This window comes from Amblyomma americanum, chromosome 5, assembly GCF_052857255.1.
Source record: "Amblyomma americanum isolate KBUSLIRL-KWMA chromosome 5, ASM5285725v1, whole genome shotgun sequence".
Classification (NCBI taxonomy): Eukaryota; Metazoa; Arthropoda; class Arachnida; order Ixodida; family Ixodidae; genus Amblyomma; species Amblyomma americanum.
Window position 1 is genome coordinate 137325620 of NC_135501.1, and position 20459 is coordinate 137346078.

At 51.4% G+C, this 20459-nt stretch overlaps 1 protein-coding gene across 8 annotated transcripts in view; it reads right to left on the minus strand.

Moving 5' to 3' along the window:
- The window catches only part of LOC144132753 (uncharacterized), a 344373-nt gene that overhangs the window by 26413 nt on the left and 297501 nt on the right, over positions 1-20459 (minus strand). For 6 of the 8 annotated variants that reach the window (XM_077665388.1, XM_077665392.1, XM_077665387.1 and 3 more), the window contains 2 exons: positions 2661-3029; positions 447-806 (listed from right to left, as the gene is read on the minus strand). In XM_077665388.1, coding sequence (XP_077521514.1) covers positions 447-806; positions 2661-2897 — 597 coding nt within the window. In that variant the 5' untranslated portion in view covers positions 2898-3029. Of the gene's footprint in view, positions 1-446; positions 807-2660; positions 3030-19704; positions 19765-20459 lie in introns of those variants that run through there. The other 2 variants (XM_077665391.1, XM_077665394.1) reach the window with 2 other exon arrangements.

Consider the following 20459-nt stretch of genomic DNA (forward strand, 5'->3'; position numbering starts at 1 on the left):
TTTGCTGCAAGTTCCTTGCAAGACGAGTGCAGAGATGGGTTTTATGCAAGTAAAAGAAAAAAATGCACACTGAACAACCTGCCCTGAAGCTGTGCTGAGAACATTAAATTTAAAAAGACAAAGGAAATTTGTAAGTACAGCCAGCTGCAAAAGCTTCCAGGTGAAAATCCGAATTGGTCCTACTGGTCCAAACTGGTTTATGGAACAATTCCCAGTTGGGACTAACTGGAACCAAATGGTCCCAACTGGGAATTGTTCCATGCATTAGAGGGGGACCAGTAGGATATTCACCATATACACACACAAAAAAAGGCCGATTTTCCTTACAGCCTTTGGCAAAAATTCAGAATCTGGACAGCACTGTGGCGCATTTGCCGCTGTGACATTCATGTAGCGTACCTAGCTTCTCCAAGCTACTATTTATGAAGATAGATTGCAACTTGTACCTTGGCCATAGCATTGAGGCTGGCGACTCGCTGGACGCGGGCCGTGGGCCACTCTTCGACCGCCGCCATGGATGCTAGGAAGGCGGGAAACTTGGGCCGTAGGTTGGGGCCGGGGCTCGGCACAGACTCCACTGCCCGGGCACCAACCCCAGGCGCTGGCGGGGCCGCGGCAGACCGGCTTCCCCGCAGGTCGCACTGCGATGAGAACGAGTCACACAGGCCCAGGATGCCCTGCGTACGGCCACTGCCCCCTTTGCGCTTGCGCCCAACGCGTTCCCCGTTGTGCCTTGCGGGTGGCTCCGGTGGCTTCCGCTGTGGAGACTTTGGCTGGGGCTTTGTTGGCTGTGGCCGTGCCTTGGTCTGCAGAGTGCAACAGAACACACCAAAAATGTAAGCAATGCATGGCCAAGCAGCATAATGTATTAATTTTAGCCTGAGAAAGACAATCAGCTTCGGCAAGGAGCCCTTAGCATGATTCACAGTATGTCGCCTCATTGCATGTGGCTTCACACAGGCTTTTGGCAAAAGCAAAAGATGATTTGGGAACTATATTGGGCCCACTCTGGTAACTAGTGTCGAGCCTCCCTATGCACCACCTCCCCTCAACATTGTGGTGTCGTTTGAGACCAATGCGTGTGCACTTTGTCCTGCAGGCACTGGAAATTTCTACAGAGTACGTCATTCCTCCCCTTCACAGCACCAGATATGAAAGGGATATGGCTCCCATCAGCTAATGTTCTACTGTATAGCACAGTAACTTTAGCCCAGCATACTCGTCCCAGCATATTCTTTGTACAGCACAGCAAGCATCTTTGCTGCACTGTCTCTCAGCATCTGCAGGGTCATACAGTTGCCACGCTAAGTCTGTGCTTTTGGTAGAGTAACCTTTGGAGACGTCGCCCATTAGTGTTCAAAAAGAAATGTTTCACACCTCCTGTAAACAGAAACCTCTGCATGAATATGCACTCTAAAGGAAAGCACAGATGCACTGGAAGACTTCCAGTACTGGAGAGAGGGTTCCGGTATGCCAGTGAATGGCATGCATGCAGTTGTCGCTTGGGAGCTCATGGTGGCTGAGGCATGCATCCAATGGTTTGCTCTCTTTCTCTTTCCTACACTTCTTATATGCGTGTGGCAGCAATAGACAGTTTTAGCTGTGCGTACGCAAGGAGTTTGCGGGGATGGCAGTGCGCATGCGCAGAACGCAAGCGCAAGCCCTGCGTCTTGCGTACGTACGCTAGCCAGCGGACTTTGCGTTGCGGCGCTTGCGTACGCTAACTTTGACAAGATGGCGGCGCCCTGCTCGCCCGCTTCGGAATAAATACATGTCGCCGCTGGATTCTCCGACGCAATACCTCGGTCAAATGGTAGCGGTTCGCTTTTATTTCGCCTACTCTTGCCCACACGCAGCGGTATAAGCGGTAACTAGCCCCTGTTTTCAGATAATTTGGCGATTTTCAAGCTCCTAGGCCTAACTATATGCAGTGTGTTTTCCTCGTAGCAACGACACCTGGCGCAGATGAAATTTTCTTCAACCGAGCGTTGATGTGCTTTGACGTCTTGTCACTAGATGGCGCTATGTGCGCCTAAGAGACGCTACCGCTCGGTCAGCTAAAACTATACCTCGGAGCGGACAGCATAACACACGCAGCGCCGTAGCGCTTTGCGTACACAAGCACTTGCGTACGCACAGCTAAAACAGTCTAATAGCAGACCACTTGGTGCCAGTCGACAGTTCCCTGTACCTCTGTGCACTGTGACGCCCAATGCAAAACCTCAATAGTGCAGGCCACAACAGCACTGCTGTACAACGGACAGCTGTTTTGAACATGAAAGGTGAAAGATGGTTTTTATACCCTGCTTAAAGACACAGACATGCATGAACACAGTCCATCAGAATTGGCTGCAGTCAGAACATGCCACTTACTGCACCCATGGACAACTGCAAGGAGAAAACACTAAAGAAGAGAAAAGCTAACAAAATCAAAAGGAGATGTTAGTTGCAAGACAGAACACGACACGCACACTGTATCGCTAAAGCCGTGCAGTACTGTGGAGTCTGCTTCCAAGGGCCAGACGATCAGACGGCGAATGAACAAAGCCGTTAGCACAATATGGTGTGGCACAGGATTATTTGCCATCTGGTGTGACCATGAGTGAATTTTTGTCACTGGATAAGTTTTCATGCGCCTGTGGCGAGACATGGTGCCGCACCTTGGAGTTGCGGCGCGCTGGCGGCGGGGCTGCCTTGGCGATTTCGCTGAGCCGCCGGGAGGGGGCGCTTCGCGAAGACGTGCCCCTAGCGGAGGAGGGCGAAGAGGTGGCCGCCGCCGGTGGGGCGGCAGGCTCCTTCTTGGGCCGCTTCAGCTTGCGGCCGTCGGTCCCCTCCGGCGCCGGTTGCGAGCGACGGTGCGACGCGTGCTGCTGCCGGCCGTGGCCACGCTCGCTCATTGCGGCCCCTAGTGGACGACGCCGGCGGCGGAAGGGCCGCTCAGCGCGGGCAGGCGGCAGCACCGCAGGCTCCTTCCGGACGCCATATCACCACCACCGACACACGGGGGAGGGACACGCACGACCACAGCCCTGCGACCAGGAATGGCACAGCACGTGAGACAAAGACAACGGGACAGAGAGATATCCACAAGTTGGACACCACATACCACTCAGGCGTAACACGCATGCACGAGCGTACGTTTGACGAGATAAATGCACTCACACACACAGGAACAGGCATGCCAAACCAGTGTCTACACGGATGACGGCAAAAACTGCCTTGTCACCTCATGTCACCAAATAAAGGGAGTGGGGGTGGGGCGGCGGGATAGAGATTGCTACGCCGCATATTTCGCTGAAATTTCTGCGGGACAGCCAATAGTGCGGGCCTGATCAACGAGGAAGGAATGAGCTGCAGAAGAAGCTACCCTTTGTAAAGGGAAGTCCACATACAGTGCGTAAAGACGTGTCAAAGAGCATAGACAACAAGCACCACAAGCGAGATTCTAGCACGTGCAGGGGCGCCGGACGGTGGAGCCACTATCCGAACGCTTCCTTTCATGTAAGCAGCACAAGAGAAGCGTACACGCAGTGTTGCGTGCATTTGTTTCCCGTTGACTGAAGTGCACGAAGACAACACCTCACTGCGTCTATGTACACCTATGCACGTAAATATGGGTCAGTTGCACGGCAAAACACGGTTCCTTATTGGCAGTGTTAATTTGCAGCACATCATGCATCTATGCACAATAATACACCACGAGAACTATAGTACCATAAACCTGTAATACGCGCTTAAGAGAAAGGAGCAAAAGGGAGTAAGCAATCCTTATGCACTCCCTTTTCTAAAAGGGAACGCTCTAGGGGACAGTTTACCCCCTTTTGACGCCCATATAGGCATATTCGGGTTGATCGTGTAGGCTATACAGAAAGCACTACAACGTTACGTACTTATGGGTATCCGAAATGAGTTTCCTCATTCGGGTGAAATGCTGCAATGGACCGCACCATTACGCGCAACCCAAGTCTACTGTGAATCTCCGCCCACTTTCACGACCGCCGAACAGAATTCTGCCGTGACAAAAAGTAGAGCGCTGGTATATAGCTTTTCTTGTTACCGAAACGAGAAGTCAAGCACGAGACGAAACTTTAAGCTCAAGTATTTTGATGCCACTGGCTTGTCTGACACACCCCACCATTAAAAACTTTTTTTTTCACTGTTGCGATTGGTTAGCGGAGTAGTACAGCTAGGACGCCGTAGACTGTGTCCCATTGTCAACAAGGTGAGCCAAACTGCACGGCCCATGGCAGCGGTTTACATGCCCCTGTGGTACCAAAGAAAAATAAACTGAGGGATGATTAGTGGACGGATATGAAAGAAACTCGCCAAAGTGGATGAAAGGCGCCCTGAGTATAACGTTCAGTATAAGACCAATGTAACGTTAACTTACAGCGCAACTCTGATCGAGGCAGGTAAGTTCGTTAAGCAACGGCAAGTGCGTCCTAACCTGCCGCCACATTTTCACCCCTTTTTTTTCGAGTTGGCGAGGCAAAATGGCTAACGCGTAGAAAAAAAAAGGCGCTGTCTGCCCATACACGGACAAGTATGGAAGCAAATATCACCACGTGCGGAAGCCGCAACGACTCCCTATCCATGGCCCCAAAAGGAAAATATGTCTGCGAAGTCATGTCTCGTTTCACCGCCATTGCATGCAGTGGTCCCTGCCGGTTATGGGATGCCTCTGAAACATACAGGGTGTTTCATGTAACTTGAAGCAAGGTTTAAAAAACAAAAAAGGGAAATTGCAGCTGGGTGAAACAAAAGACTATTTTATGCCGTCTGCGGCAATCCTTAGAGTATTTATGTTAAGTTCAGTCAATTAACAAAGATGCTAATTTTTAAAATATTAATTTCAGGGCGAAATGCGCGTCGTTAAGTTGTAGAGGGGTTAAAAAAAAACCATCGCTTTTTTTTTGTGTGTGTTGGCAACGCACCTCCTGCGAGGTCCTTTTTTTCCCTGCGAAAAGTCCGCGATATATGAAAAACAAAGCCAAGTGACTGCACAGGTCTCTCTTCATTTGGGAAGGCCATTGCTCCCCCCCCCCCCCCCATTACTGACGTATCAGCATTTCGAAGTTGGCCCACCCCAAATATTCAAAAGGACTCCCGAAATTTTGGGACTAAGCCCACACCAGAAAATGAATTAAGGTGGATTAGTGGGTGGACTAAGTTTCAAGAGTGGGTCAAGTTGATACAATCCCATATGAGATCCAATGGAAGGTACTAGAACATTTTAGTCCTCAGATTTTCAAATTTGGCGGTGCTGATGACGTCATGAACCTCTCGACCAATCAGGGAGTTTCGTTGTGGAGAGAAGCGGTGGTTTTTACGACAACTGGCTGTTCTGTGTTCCGGAAGACTTCGAGACGGCATTTCGCGGGCTTTCTTTACAAGCCGGAAAAAAGGACCACGCAGTAGATACGTTGCTACAAAAAACTGGGCCAGTAGCTTCCGAAAGTGAATATTAATTGAATTCGTATTTAATATCAGATAATTAAGCGCAGTCTAGTTACATATCAGATATTTGGCATACCGGAGATGTATTAGCGTAGACGTACACCGGTGCGCGAGAGGGGTCCGGTAAACCGGTATACATCTCCGGTATGCCTAATATCTAATATGTAACTGGTTCCACCACACCGCTTTTTTTTTTCAATCTTTGGCTCAGGTTACGCAAGCTTTGCATACATCGGGTGAGAGAAAACCTTTCGACTCTTTCGCACGCTGAAGCAGCGCTATTTGAATACAAAGACAACGGCCTTGAGTTGCAAATCCCACCCACGGAGACGAGTCTGAAAAGACGACCGATTCGCTAAAAGCGAAACGCCCAGCCACCAAAGCAAACGCACCCAACCACAGGGTTTCGCCGAGCAGTGGTTTACCACGGAAAGCGCTAAGGGCTACTATAAAAAAAAATGGTATGGTAAAATAGGCATGTGAAAGCGTATATTTAGCGTGTTATCAATCAATTAATACTTATTTCCTCTGAAAAGTTTCCCTCTCGATCATGTAGAGGCAAATAGGGTTGATGGTGATGGTTAAAGGATGCTTGTCATCTTGCAGATTCGATATTGCTCAACCACGTTGCTCGAGGACATTTCTGGAGAGGTTGACTTGTTATTAACGATTAGTAAAAGAGAGATACAAGCAAGGTGAAAAGTTATTTACATTTGACTGACTCGTAGTTTCACCCGACGAAACCAGCCCTCGGTTTACATAACCAATTATATAAATTAACAAACATCCACCCAATAAATCATTGGGGAAAGGAAAACATAACCAACCAACGTTTGGGGAACGGAAAACACAGCCAATCAACGGCTGGGGAAAGAAAAGTCATCTCGACCAACACTGCACAAGTATGTACGCTCTCCACTACCGAGATTTCAGAGTATTTCCCTCCCCTCCCGCGAGCTTTGAGAACTCTCGCTTTCCCACGGGTGCGGGTAGTTTCAACCTCCGGTAAACCCAGTTTCGAGGAAAGGCCATCCCCGAGGCCCATCTATTCAGTGGCCTCACTCACATGCACAGCAGAGGGACACAAACTCTCGTACAAAGCACGTCTCTGGCGTGTCCCCTCCCTGCCTGTGAGCTGAGGCCGACTGGTGCTAATCAGCGGTCATTCTCCATGTCCGCACCTAGCGGGGGCAATGTCCTGCTGTTGAACGCGCCTTCGGCCATCAACGAGCGCCGCCAGAGCAGAGGCACCCTACGCTTTCAGCACCGCCGCCGCAAACATGGGACAGCCGTAGCGCGACGCGGATTATGGTGGCTCGTCGGCCGCGAGAACGTGAACAATGGGATTCCGGAGGGGGTTGACCTTTCCCGCATTCTCGAAATCCTACCCTGCCCCGATCCCGTCCGGTAGCGACAGCCACTCATCCCCCCTCCTCCGCCGCTGCACGGAGCGGGAAAAAAGAAATCATCAATGGGCATTCTTTTTGGCGAACAAGACGCAGGGAACACGCAGAGCACCGGAAACTTCACTGCCTGGATGGCTCATTTCTAGGTCGTCGGCACGTCTGGCGACGATGTTAGACACAGGTTAAGCTGATCTGATCTCTTTGCGCCGCAGATGGAAGTTGATCAAGACCACGATGTGCAATGCACAGCGCGAGAGTGCGTTGCAGTTTAGCACTAGGCGTGATCGCCTGCGCTGATAGCACAGTGCTCTCGTGCAGTGGCCAGCGAAGCTGATCCCTTCGTGCCACCGCGGGTTCAACACCCAGTAGCAGCAATTTCTGCATAGGTTGTTGCTATACTAGGTTTGGCCAAGGTCACCCTCAAGGCCACATTCACATTAGCTACATCACGGCGCGATGTTCCTCCGAACCAACCCGAATTACTGCGAGGCTTCACACAAGATTATTGGCTGGGACCACGTTAAGTAGGGCTTTCGCACTAAAAAAAACAGCGGGCAGGCGTGTTGTGGAGGCCTCACCCTACAGGAAAAACCTGGCAACCTGACGGGAATAATCATCATCATCGGCAGCTTTGCTCCGTCACTGTTCGGGCACTCCCCAAAGCGGCAATGACGGCGCGTGCGCTAGCTTCCGCGCATGCGTGGAGGAAATGAGAACCGGCCGTTTGCAGTGGCCGAGGGAGTTGAGCGTCGTTCCCAACGGGTTTTTTGCAAAGGCGGCTGCAAGCCCACTGCGATGCCCGAGGTATATGCGCAGCCCGTCGAGACGCAATCCTCGGCGTAAGCAGCGCACGTGATCCGCCGACCGTAGGCACTACCGTGCACACCATTCTGCGGATATAGTACTCCTGGATACGTAGCACTACTCAGACATTACGCAAATACAAAATTTCGCGCTCCTCCATCTTTTATTTGTGCGTCCGTGTAGCCCGCTGAAACGCGTCCGAGCATGGAATGAGAGTACGGCTCACGTCAAAAGCAGAGATCGCGTTCGAATCCCGTTCGCGGGGTGCACGTAAAGGCGAAAGAGATGTTTTCGCAGTCAGGGAATGTTAAGAAGCACGCTTTCGTGCCTCGTCCACCGCGGCTCAAGTACACCTTTCATAACAACCTTGCTTCCGTGCGCGTCTTTCGCGCTCCGATGGCCGCAGAAAGGCCCAAATCAACGTTTCGGCGTCACGAGAGGAACTATGAGGCGGAAGGCGGGGCACAAAGGCAGAAAATCGCTCGGTGTGGCGTCGCCGGAAACCGCAACGGCGGATACAAAACAACTCTCGCAGCAGGCATCGGATGACGCGAAATTTTCCTAAGATCCAGGACGCCTGTGCCTAAATCGAAACGGTATCGATGAGAACACGGAAACCAGCTGGCTGAGAATGGGAAATCAACATAATAAGATTTAAAGTCCACAGGAAGGCGAAAAGAGTACGAAATAAAAAAATAATTCACTCGGCAAGGTGGCGCTTGCCACCGCCAAGATTCAAAGGGATGCCCCAAGTTTTGTATATTTTAGCGTTCCGGGAAAAACTCGGGAGGCTGTCGAGCACTGCCGCTAGGAGATGCACTGTCCGCAGGATGAGCTGCGTAGCGCGGTCTCCAAATGCTCCTCGGTGGACCAGTGGCAACAAAGCTGGCCACAGACAGCGCTGACCAGGTCGCCGAGACCCACGAGATCAAGGCCACCGAGCGACAGTAGCTACGCATGCGCCAGAAGCGAGCCTTCCCCTTCAAACACTTTACTTTCTCTCTCTCCACAGGATGAAGAAGCGGAGAGCCTCAAATGCACGGAGGTCTTGTTTGGGGATTACACGCCAGTTATCGAGGCCAGAGCATGAGCGATGCGTGGGCGAACACCTCGGTCCTCGAAGCACCCCTTACGAAAATTTCTTTAGACAGTCTATAGGCTGTCCATAGACTTCCGTCTATAAAGTTTGTAGACTCTCTATAGACAAAGCCTAGAGAACAGTCTACAGGCAATACAAATCCTATAGACAGTCTATGGACAATCTATAAATTTATGGCGATACACTTTAATAATAGTCTTGTCTAAAGACAGTCCATACAATATGAATAGATAAAAATATCTATAGGAAGACAACAGAGTCCTATAAGAAGTCTACAGACTGCATTAGACCATTTTTGTCCCACACTGAAGACGTATAACAAAACGCCCAGTTCCAGATGCGCTCACAACATCGCTGCGCAGCGTATTTCGGCCACGGCTGCTTAAAAACGCGCGGCTCGCACGCGCACACTCAGGCCGCGCTGCAGCAGCGGCCCAAAACAAACGGAGCAGTGGGCACGCGACGAGAACGGGATCTCCCACCGCCGCCCAAAGCAGCCGAGGAGGAGGGGGACAGTCGGTGCGCCAGTGACCTTCCCCGGGAACGTCGTCGCCGCTGGCTGGCGATCGGGGCCACCCCGCAGAGGCTGGACAGGGAGGAGAGGACGGCCCACGATCCCCCCCTCTCCACCCAGGGAGCAACGGTCGCTTCATCGCCGCCGCGCAGCCAAGGAGGGCGGCCGCTCAAGCGGACAGGTATACTACACGAGGCGCGCAGACAAAACAGCGCCAGCTACCGGGCACGCTGATGCGTCCACGAACAGGGCTCGGGCCCAGTCATCGAAAACAGGGAGGCCTTTTCGCGGGAAAGGGCATGCGGCCAGCGTCATTCGCAGATTCCGCAGCGGGGGACAGTGCACAGTGCGCGTCAGCCTTGTGTAGAGCGCTCGAGCACTGAGTGCCTGGCAGCAAAAGCTGAAATTAGAGAGCAGACCCTGACTGCTGGGAAAAGTGCTGGTGTCTAAGTTGTTTGCGGGGTCAATCTGACACTACTACTGCCTCGCAAGTGTTGCCTCTGGACCATAGAGATCTGGACGACAAGATCTGGATTGGTTTGCAGGGAAGTGCCCCGCTCGAGGGCTCTACGCAAGGGTGACGCTGACATCACTGCGCCTAAGACCCCCATTAGGCGAGGCAGAGTGGCACGAAATATCGAACAAGAGAATGCAACGACGATCTCTCATGTTAGAAAACCGCACCGTGACCCACCGCAGGACGGGTCCTCCCTAGGGGTAGCAGTGGAAGGGCTCCGGATTAGTCCGATGTTTCCTTTATGTGGCACAGAAGTTCGCGCACGGCATCTAAAATCGAAATGCGGGTAAACCGAACGCCATACACGCTGAACCACTGCAACGGGTTCTGCAAAGGGTACTGAACCGCTGCAACAGCCCCAAGCATGAATTCCTTCGTCATACGCGTGTATACGTCTCCGTTAGGATGAAACCTCTACCACCATTGCACGTAGTGCCCAGCAAGCCAGCGAGCACCGGTGCAGCCCGGGAAACGAAAAGCGCGCCAGCGGATACAGAACCTGTCCCAATGAAGCGTCCGCTGCGCGGGCAGAGAGACGAGGCGAAGGTCTCACTGCAAGGAAAACAGCACTCGATGTCCCGTGTGGCGAATGTCTTCCGGAGCGCCGCGCTCTTTGTGGGCGCAGAGGTACACTGAGACTCCGGACAAGAAACTATCAATTCTTCACGGCAGGCTACAGCTAGCAGCTACAGCAATGGGCCTTACGAGGCGACGCACGTTTCGCGGGAAGCCGCAGATTCATCGGCATGCGCTGCTCGAGGATCAAGTTGACCGTCCACAACTGGCTGCTCGAATTAGGGATGACTTACGAATTCGCGGCAAGTATATAAAATAAGACGAACTGCGGCATGCTTCGCCAGGCAGCAGTATAGAGTTCAGAAGCCCGGCGATTTCGACGTCTGTGGGCGCCGACCAGCACTCCGAATGGCTCGCGTGGAAAGTCTGAAAAGCTGTGGTGTTGACCCCTTCACCATGAGAGAGCTGAAAATAGGAGTCTCACTCAAATAAAAGTTGCTGCCGCTTCGCTGTGACGAGAACGATCAGCCCGATTCACTGCTCCTGCATCGCGTGCTTGCCCGTATGATGCAACGCGTTCAGCGCACCGATACAGTTGTTTAACCACTCTCTCCGACATTAGCGAAATATCGCTTATACCTAAGCGCCTTTTCGCCGCCACAGATTGATTAGTTACGAGAAGGTTCACTGCACAATGAAGCCCACGAAGAGTTTCGAAACAAAGACCAGTCGCGTCGTCTCTTTCAGCTGCTACTATCCGTGTTGCTCCAATTACGACACTCCCTCCATCGACTCCTTACGTAATGCATCTTTTACGCGATTGATATCGTACCACCCTGCCTCTGTCTTGTTTCCTACTCGTTTGGTGTGGGGATAGTTACGGCGATCACCGTTCAGTCCGCAGCCATTCCCCTTCCTTATTTCACCCACAAAACAACGACAACTACTATTACTACTACTACGAGCTGCACGAAAAGCCAGCCTTTGACCCCGGATACAGTGAACCCTAGATTAAATATGACGCCTCTCTCTCTCGCCCTTGATCGGCCCAGCCGAGTGCGGCCAGCCTCAACCGGAGGCACTCGTGCACAAACCGCTGGAAACAGCGAAGCGTCAGCACGTGATCGATGCGATGTCAACCCCGTCGCAATTTCTCTTCTTTTTTTTCCACTTGGGGAGAAGCGTTGCGACACCGCGACGGCGGCGGTGATGGAGCTCAGGCGAATATTTTATATACTACATACCCGAATACGCGCCACTGCAGGGCACACGAGCATAGGACGGGCTCTTTGCACGTCGTTCATCGAAGTGAACGAAAGACGGCACTGAAAGGATAGGAAGGATGAGACGAAGAGTGGAAGAAGGAAAGAAAAAAAGGGTGAACAAGGAGAAAGGAGCAGGCAATAACGGCAATAACTGTCGACGGCAAGAGGTGGGAGGGAGGTGCGCACCGAGACGGTTGCGTCAACGGCGAGCGGTACACGCATTCCGAGAAAAGCGGGCACCAGAAAAAGGGGATCCCCCCGCTCAAAACCTCGTGAGGGCGCCTCTATTTTTAATGAGAAACGCGCCGAGATGGCCTTGCGTAAGACGCGGTTGCGCGAGGAGGATTTCGAAAGCCAACGCAGTTCGAGCTGGCCATACAGCGGAACGCCCACAGCATTATGCGCACATACACTCTAAACACAAATGCACCTATATGGGAGTATAAAAGGGGAGTAAGCTGTCCTCTATAGCGTACACCCTTCTATAAAAGGATTTGCACCAGAGGGCAGGTAGGACCATTTTATACGCCTCTCTGCTTAGAGTGTATACATACACTACAGTTATGGGGTGACTGGAAGGAAAGCGTGACGTATAATCCCGCCCGCAGAGCATGCCTATATACACTGGCGGTAAACGTAATGAAGTCGACGGGTTCGGCATATGCCACCAGCACGCTCAATTCCAGTCGTCCCGGTGGTGCTACACAGCAGCGTTTTTGTAGCGATAGCTACACAACGGTAGAATTTCGAGCCTTCGGCGTGGCGGCGCCGCCACGCTGTCACGTGGTGCGGAGCAGCTACCGGCGGCGCGGCGTCGTGGCTGGCTGATCCCGTGGTTGGTCATGTGACCAAGTTCCACTCGGCCAGCTGTAGCTATCGCGTCACTCCAGGTTTAACCAGAGCTAAACCACCGCCAATTTATTTGTATTTGTTCACGCGATACCGTGAAGTTGTCACCGGCGTCAGCATGATGCAGGCAAGAATATAAATAAACGCGAAAGCGCTGTTTTTCGCACGCAAGAGAGAACGCGCAACGGCGAATATGTAATGAAGCGAGTTGCAATTATAAAGTCGGCACCAAACTTGTGAGCGAGCTAATTTTGCCAAGTGGTGACCGTTTCTGATAAGCATGTGGCCTTACCGCGCAAGCGTAGAATGTAAGCTGCTGCTATGTTGGCAGCGCACCTAGTGCGCCGCCCCCTCCCCCTCTCTCTATCACAACTTTGACGCTAACCGTACAAATGCAGTCAAAAGTAAACAGGCTTCCGACACCAATAAGCGAGGCGTTCGGCCTCGTATCGAATGCACACATACAAGCATTTCAGTATGAACACATCTGTGCGCCATCCAAGGTTCTTTCGTTGATTTTTCGTTGGTAACGACAATCCCCCCCCCCCCCTTTTTTTTTTGAGGAAAAAAGAAATGACGCAGTAACTGTCTCACATATCTCGGTGGACATCCGAACCGCGCTATAATGGAAGGGATAAAGGAAGGAAAGAAGAAAGGAAAGGGTGCCGTGGTGGAGGGCTCCGGAATAATTTCGACCACCCGGGGATCTTCAACGTGCACTGACATGGCACAGCACACGGGCACCTTGGGGTTTTACCTCCATCGAAACGCAGCCGGGTTCACGGAACCCCCTGAGGCATCGATTAGGAAACACCGAGCCACCGCTCTGCCAGCCGTTCGAATGAAAACACGTAGACAGATTGTTATTCCAGCAGTGACGCGAAGCGAGGAGTTTGATGAAGTGCAAGAAACGGTGAAATAGAGTTTTTTAGTGCGGCCTGTCAGCTTTTTTTTTCCCAGAAAGAAAAAAGCGCTAACTTAGCCTAATGTTATGAGCTTTCGTAATACGTTTCAGTGTGTTCTTATAAGGACAGCAGCAAAGCCAATCATACCTGTGATCCGGTTGTCACGAACGAGCGAATAATGGCAGTATCCCCCAAGAGAAGACTGTGTCCCGCCAATCGACAAGTGCTCCCCAGAGTCACACACAGAAGCTTAGAGATGAGCAGAAGAATGCCACGAGGCCTTGGTAAAATTAATATGCCTTAAATTTTAAAACTCCTCGGAAAAAAGGCGCCTTCAGAACGGGAGCCGACGTCATTATCAAAACCCTCTTGGGAGATCATCAGTGGGTCGTTTGAATGTGTCAGCATCTGGCGGTGGCAGTATGCTTAAGTACGTTATACCCGAGATCCGGACAACATGTCCTAGGTGGCATACTTAGGTTGGTTATATCCGAGGTCAACGCACTCCAGCGCTACGCGTGACGGCGGTGACCATTCTGTAGTCGAGTACAACTCAAGACCGCAGCTGCTTTTCCCCGTCAAAGGACCCCTTTCCAGCCAGTGGCGTCGGCCGGTTCTCATGGTCCTGCTAGCGTGACAAAGCAAGTAGCGGTGCGCCACAATGGAGAGACGGGTCTATCCCAGACCAGATAGGGAAGGAAGGGATAATTCCCTTTTCATCTACCACCCCCTGCTTTTGTCACACTAGCAGGCTCTAGAGAATCGGCCGACGCCACTGGCTGGAAGGGGGTCCTTTGACGGGGAGAGGCCCCTTCGTTCTTAAGTTGTATCCGACTATAATGATAACGTATTAATATTAACGCCCCAAGCGGAAATAGATGGAACAGGGAGTGAAAGAAGGAATACAGAATCGCCGTAGAGTGAAGGGCTCAGAGAATAACTTCAAGCCCCTTGTGGTTCACAACATGCGCTGACATCGCGCAGCCCACGGGCGTCTTTCGCGTCCCGCCTGCATCGAAACGCGGCAGCCGTGATCAGGATTCGATCCCGTGACACCGAGCTTTCAGCCGCCGAACATCGCGACCACTGAGCCACCGCGACGGGTGCTCCGAAGAACCAGATTTTTACACCCGCGCACCAAAATTTAAGAGGAACGTTTCGAACGCACCACGGATAACCACTGAGAAAGAAAATGTACGTACGCTTGTCGTTATGCTCTGGATGCCCCGTTTGCTCTACACTGCAGCCCTAGCCCTAGCCCAAGCACCTAGCCCAAGCACAAACTGTACTGCAGCGTTTCCTTCGACATTGCTTGCACGTGCATTCGCCGTTCGCTTTGTCGCAGGTGTGGTGCTCATACCAATTTCCGCCGGCACGCTAACGCCAAGGAAGGAGCGTGCACTGGTTATCAGCGACGCATTCCAACAAGGCAATGGGAGGATAAAAGAAATGCTCACCTAACGCCCCCTATTTTGTTATGCAGCCTCAGATACCAAGCAACGACCCAGATGCACACCGCGGAAGCGCCGGAAAGTTAAAAGCCGAACGCCACGTGAAGAACGGTGGAAGGCTCGAGCGTCACGCCACGACTTGTAGCTGTGGTTCATTATAGCTATAGAAGTCGGAGTTTTTGGTTTGAACCGAACGAAAAACGACAAAAGTGTGACGAATACATTTTTTCTTAAATTCGGTTTTAACCGGAAAAAAGGTCAGTATCTTTTTATAGTATATTTATTTCCACTTGAAATAATCTGCACCCTTCACTGAAATCGCAAATGTAATTGAAAAAAAAAAATGGTTTTGAGGAAAGAAAAATGGCGCAGTAACTGTACGTCTCGCTTATCTCGGTGCACACCCGAACCGCGCCCTAAGGGAAGGGATAAAGGCGAGAGTGAAAAAAGAAAGAAAGGAAGAGGTGCCGTAATGGAGGTCACCGCAATAATTTCGATCACCAGGGGATCTTTAACGTGCACTGACATCGCACAGCACAAGGGCGCCTTTTCGCGGCCGCCGCGGCCGGGTTCGAACCCGGGTACTTCGGATCAGCAGACGGAGTACCCGGATTCGAATCCGGCTCAAGTTAGAAAAAAAGATGTCAAACACTACGTGTTTGAATCCTTACATATTCAATACGTTTTTGTCCTCGCAGATTCTGTACCACATTCATTTACTCTAGATTTGTTCGTCTTTTTCTCTTTCTTTTTTTTTCTTACCTCAGATAGTTCCGCATGCGCTGGTATATATATTATACTCTGTTCATATAACTATAGGAGGTCCTATCTGCTGTTTCGACTCTCGGGCCTGCTGCTGTACTGTGTAACACGTGCTGTGCAGTAAATCTGAAATAAAAATGTTCAGAGAATAGTTGCCTGGCTATTGAGTACGTGTTACAATCGGTCACCAGAGAGGATTAACGAAATGCAGAAGCCAGGAATCCAGCGAGGCAACGGAATCGGTGGATTGCGCGCTGTAATTGTACACGTTCCCTACTTTAGAGAAACGCCGGGGGCAGAGCGAAGGACTCCACTAACCTGCCAAGCTTTGTCTATACTATAGATTGTAGTGCCTTCTGCTCACCGACTTTCATCGCCTTAGGTAAAAAGTTTTCGCATGGGACGTGGGGACACTAACGTTAACCAACCACACACAGCAGTCACAAAAAAAATGCCCTGTTCTGGCTTCCGCGACGGTAAAGCGACACTTCCATCGCTGCGATCAGCACATGAGGACTACGTGATCAAAGGAGGCCTGGCTCTCAGCCGTCGCCACTTCCTTTCCAATCCGAAACTGTGTTTATTATCCGTTCGCTGCTTTCACAGTTCGTTCCTTCAATGAAGGAGCGAGCAGTGTGTCGCTACAAATACACTTAAATTTATCGCAACCAGATAAAGCTGTTTTGACATAAAGGCGACTAGAGACAGAAAACCCTGATCCCACCTGCATAAGCGAGGCAAGTGTAATGTGCGTTGCTGCCCTGTTGCATTCGCTTGTTCCTTTTCTCTTGTTTATTTGGGGTTTCACGCAACGGTATATGTAAAGCTACTTCAACAAAGCGGTTTTTAAGTTCTTCCTTCGAGTCACTCACGCTAAGTTTAATAACATGTAATCCGTTTTGTACACTGTGCTCAGTGCGGCATCCGTAATCTTGGCTGATTGGTCTAGGAGTTTAGCGTCCCAAAGCGACTCAGGCTATGAGGGACGCCGTAGTGGAGAGCTCCAGAAATTTCGACCTCCTGGGGTTCTTTACCGTGCACTGATACCGCACAGTACACAGGCCTGTATAGAGTTTCGCCTCCATCAAAATGCGACCGCCGCGGCCGGGATCGAACCCGTAGTATTGGTAAGGAACGTGGGCAATATCAACAGGTCCCATATTTTTGGAAACAAATGCTGCTGCCGTGTCAGCGTCATTTGCGGAGTTTTTCGTGCTACACCTACCCTTCACTCTGTGAATATCGTCAGGAGATAAACAATGAAATTCACAAGCAGGGCCCCATGCACGTCGACGGTGCAAGTTCTTTCGCGTATGCTGAATATGCTACACCGTAGGCGCTGTTGCGACCTTGCGACGCGACTGGCAAGGACGGGCTCACCCTACCGCCAGTTTGTGCATGTTTTTTTTTTTTGCCATTAGCCAGTCTGTCGCACATCTGTCGCCAGCTAGGAGTGGACAGCAAACCTGCTTGTTTCTCCGACAGAACTTCCGGAGTATCCGCTACATGTGAAAGCACCCAACCATCGAGCGCAAACCGAACTCGCGGAGTGTGGGCTATATGTGGAAGCACTTAACGGACATCAGCGACTGGGCCGATTTTCATTCGCTATAGTCGCAGCACGTGAAACGGCTCATTTACGGACGCCGATAGTGCACGTGGCTCGGACCGCGGAATTGAAGCCATGCACAGAACACACACGGGAAAAAAGGCATGGCCGCACCTTTCCCGGCGAACATAGGTGCGAAGGCTCGCCACGGACACCACAAGCGCGGAACAGTTTCGTTGCACAAGATGACAAGCTTCTCGCTAGAATCTGAGGGGGTGGGTGGATAAGGTCAGAAGTAAAAAGATTCCGCTGCCTGCGGCGCTCGGATCAACTGCTCAAGTGACGACGATGATGAGCGAAATGCAAGTGCGGGACATAATGTGCCGAATCGAGAAGAGCAATCGCTCGGCCGTCTGACGCTTATACTTGTTCGCTCTTCGCTCCTATAATGGGCGTCGTCACGGCTTCGGTACATCCACATGTCGTAACTTACGCAACGATACCACCATTTCAGCAGTAAATGTATCACCCTTTCAACCTTGTTAACACACAGTTACGACCCAAAGCTGAATTGTCGACCACGAGGGAAACCGCGGTGGAGTCGGGCACCCGATTAGATTGCAGTACATCCTACTATAAGGCTTTCATACATTTCGCGCATGGCATATGACTGCCAGTTGGCGGTAAGTAAAGCAGGATAAAGCAGACCCACCGCAATATAGAGATTCTTTTAATGAGTCAGTATTACTACTATAACATGGGATTGGAGACCCCGTAGAATATCTGATACGGGTCCCAATTGGACTTATTTTTGGAAATGTGGCGGAGAGTTTGAAGAATGCTTCACTCCCGCCACCGGTTGGCCCGGTATTGCACTGCCTCCGGGATCGGCCTTGTCTTTAGCGCGTCTTTACTATCCTGTCTTTCTATCCCATCTTTCAACTCTCCTACTATCTGCACGTGGTAGCGATTGTGGCTCGGCCTGAGCCAGTGGGCAGGCCTGTGCACTTTCCTTTTCTTTCTTCCTGGCAGCAACATACAGACAGACATTATTACTACTGCAATATTCGGGAAATCTGTCCGTCTGGAGTTGCGTGACGCCACCTCCGCCCACTACCCTGCCCTGCACCCATATCCACCCACCACCTACACCCTCCAGAAGAACTGCACCCACCAACATTTGCATTTGTCCTTCACGTATGCCTTCATCGCCCGGAACCGTCCAGCCACCATAGAATAACTCAAAGCTATATATGGACCGCGAGGAAAGTTTCGCAACAGGTAATATTAAAGAGCTCTAAAAAAAAACAGCCTACACCCTACAGAAGGCCCTACCCACCACCCATACACTCACTTCCAACCTCCAGGTGCCTTCACCCACGAGAAGCCCAATGCTGGAACGTAATAGCGACGGCGAAATACAATTCAGAGACGAAGCGTGAAGGCAATCATTCTACGGCATCACATCGTATGACTAAATTAATTGGCTGTTGGTGAAAGAAAATGACGCAGTATCTGTGCCACATATCGTTGGACACCTGAACCGCGCCGTAAGGGAAGGGATAAAGGAGGCAGCGAAAGAAGAAAGAGGTGCCGTATTGGAGGTCTCCGGCTAATATTTTCGACCACCTGGGGATCTTTAACGTGTACTGCCATCGCACAGCACGCGGGCGCCTTTGCGTTTCGCCTCCATCGAAACGCGGCAGCCGCGGTCCGGGTTCGAGCCCGGTCCTCCGGATTAGTAGCCGAGTGCTCGAACCACTGAGCCACCGCGGCGGCGCCTGTGCAGTTTTTCGATTTCAACCCTTTCCTATCGTCTGCTGCGCAGTATAGAAGATCCCGAAAGTGACGCTAAGAGGGGATCCCCGACATCATCGGGGCGCGTTTTTTTTTTTTTTACTCCACGGACAACTGGGGCCGGGCCGCTTATGGTGGTTGAACTACTACTCCCTTGTCCAAGATGGCCACCGTGGTACCTACCTCCGCCGTAAGTGAGAATAAATGATGAACTAGGACTACGAACGTATTTGTTTTTCCTGCCCAGCAGTGAAGATGTCCGTCCGATGTGATCCGAGGATAGGCCGAAAACCAGGGGATTAGGGGTTACACAGGAATCGATGGTCACAAGGTACAGTACCCCAAGTCTCTCCACAAATAACAGCTTGTACACAAATCACACGCATTACACGTTCAGTTGAAATATTTACGATTTTTTTATGATTTACGAGGGTTTAACGTCCCAAAGCGACTCAGGCTATGAGGGACGCCGTAGTCGAGGGCTCCTGATAATTTCGGCCAACTGGGGTTCTTTAGCGCTTACCGACATCGCACAGTAGACGGGCCGCTAGCATTTCGCCCCCATCGAAATTCGCACACCGCTGGCGGGATCGAACCCGCGTCTTTCGGGTCAGCAGCCAAGTGCCACAACCACTGAGCCACCGTGGCGGCCGTTCAGTGAAAAGAGCCCGGACACGTTCCGCCACATAAAAAGAAAAGGGTGGCCACAGACTGTATGCAGTCCGAAGCAGGCATCATCCCCCGACGCGCCGATGCCTTCGCATAGGCAGTGCGATGAACTCCGCAATCGCCCGTGGACACCGCGATACATACCGACCAGACGAAGCAGCCGAGTGCGCAGCCCCATCCCTCCCTCCGATACACACACAGAATCCGGCCGAGACACGCACGGATTCAGCCACAACTGAAGGAGGGCACTCGCGAAAAGCCTCCTCTGTATCTCGCCTTTCGAGATAAAAGAGCCCACGAACCGCAGACGGAGCACACTTCGTAAACACCGCGCAGACGTCGTCAACCGTCGGAACAGTGTCAGTTGCGTGCAGCGCTCGCTTCGAATTCGCTGCGAGAGGCTCCGTGTTTCGCCATGTCAAAGACTCTTCCGCAGCTACAAAGCACGGTTGCGTCAATAAAACCAAAAGATAGATGGAAAGTCCGCCACATTTTGCATGATCCGAAGAAGAATCGAGAGCAGTTATAAACCGCCGGTTTGCGCAACGTAATTGAAACGCCGTAGGGCCGGTGTGTTCGGTTGCTGCCACAAGCTGGCGAGGTACGGACGCTATAACAGCTACACTGCCTCCCGATAGTGAAGGCCGACCGACACAACAAAGCACTTAGCCCGGCGTTTCTCGAATATTTTGCTTGGTATACACGAGTACTACGAGATTTTTCACGAGTAGCCGACAATACACCCCCCCCCCCCCCTCCCTTCAGTCATCATCCTCACCGTGATTTTTTTTTTCGTAAGCGCTATTACAAACAACCAAAGGAACGCCAAGAACACGCTAGAAATTTAACAGCACCATGGCCATGTACCAAGTTAGGTCGAAAAAAAAAAACAACTCTTA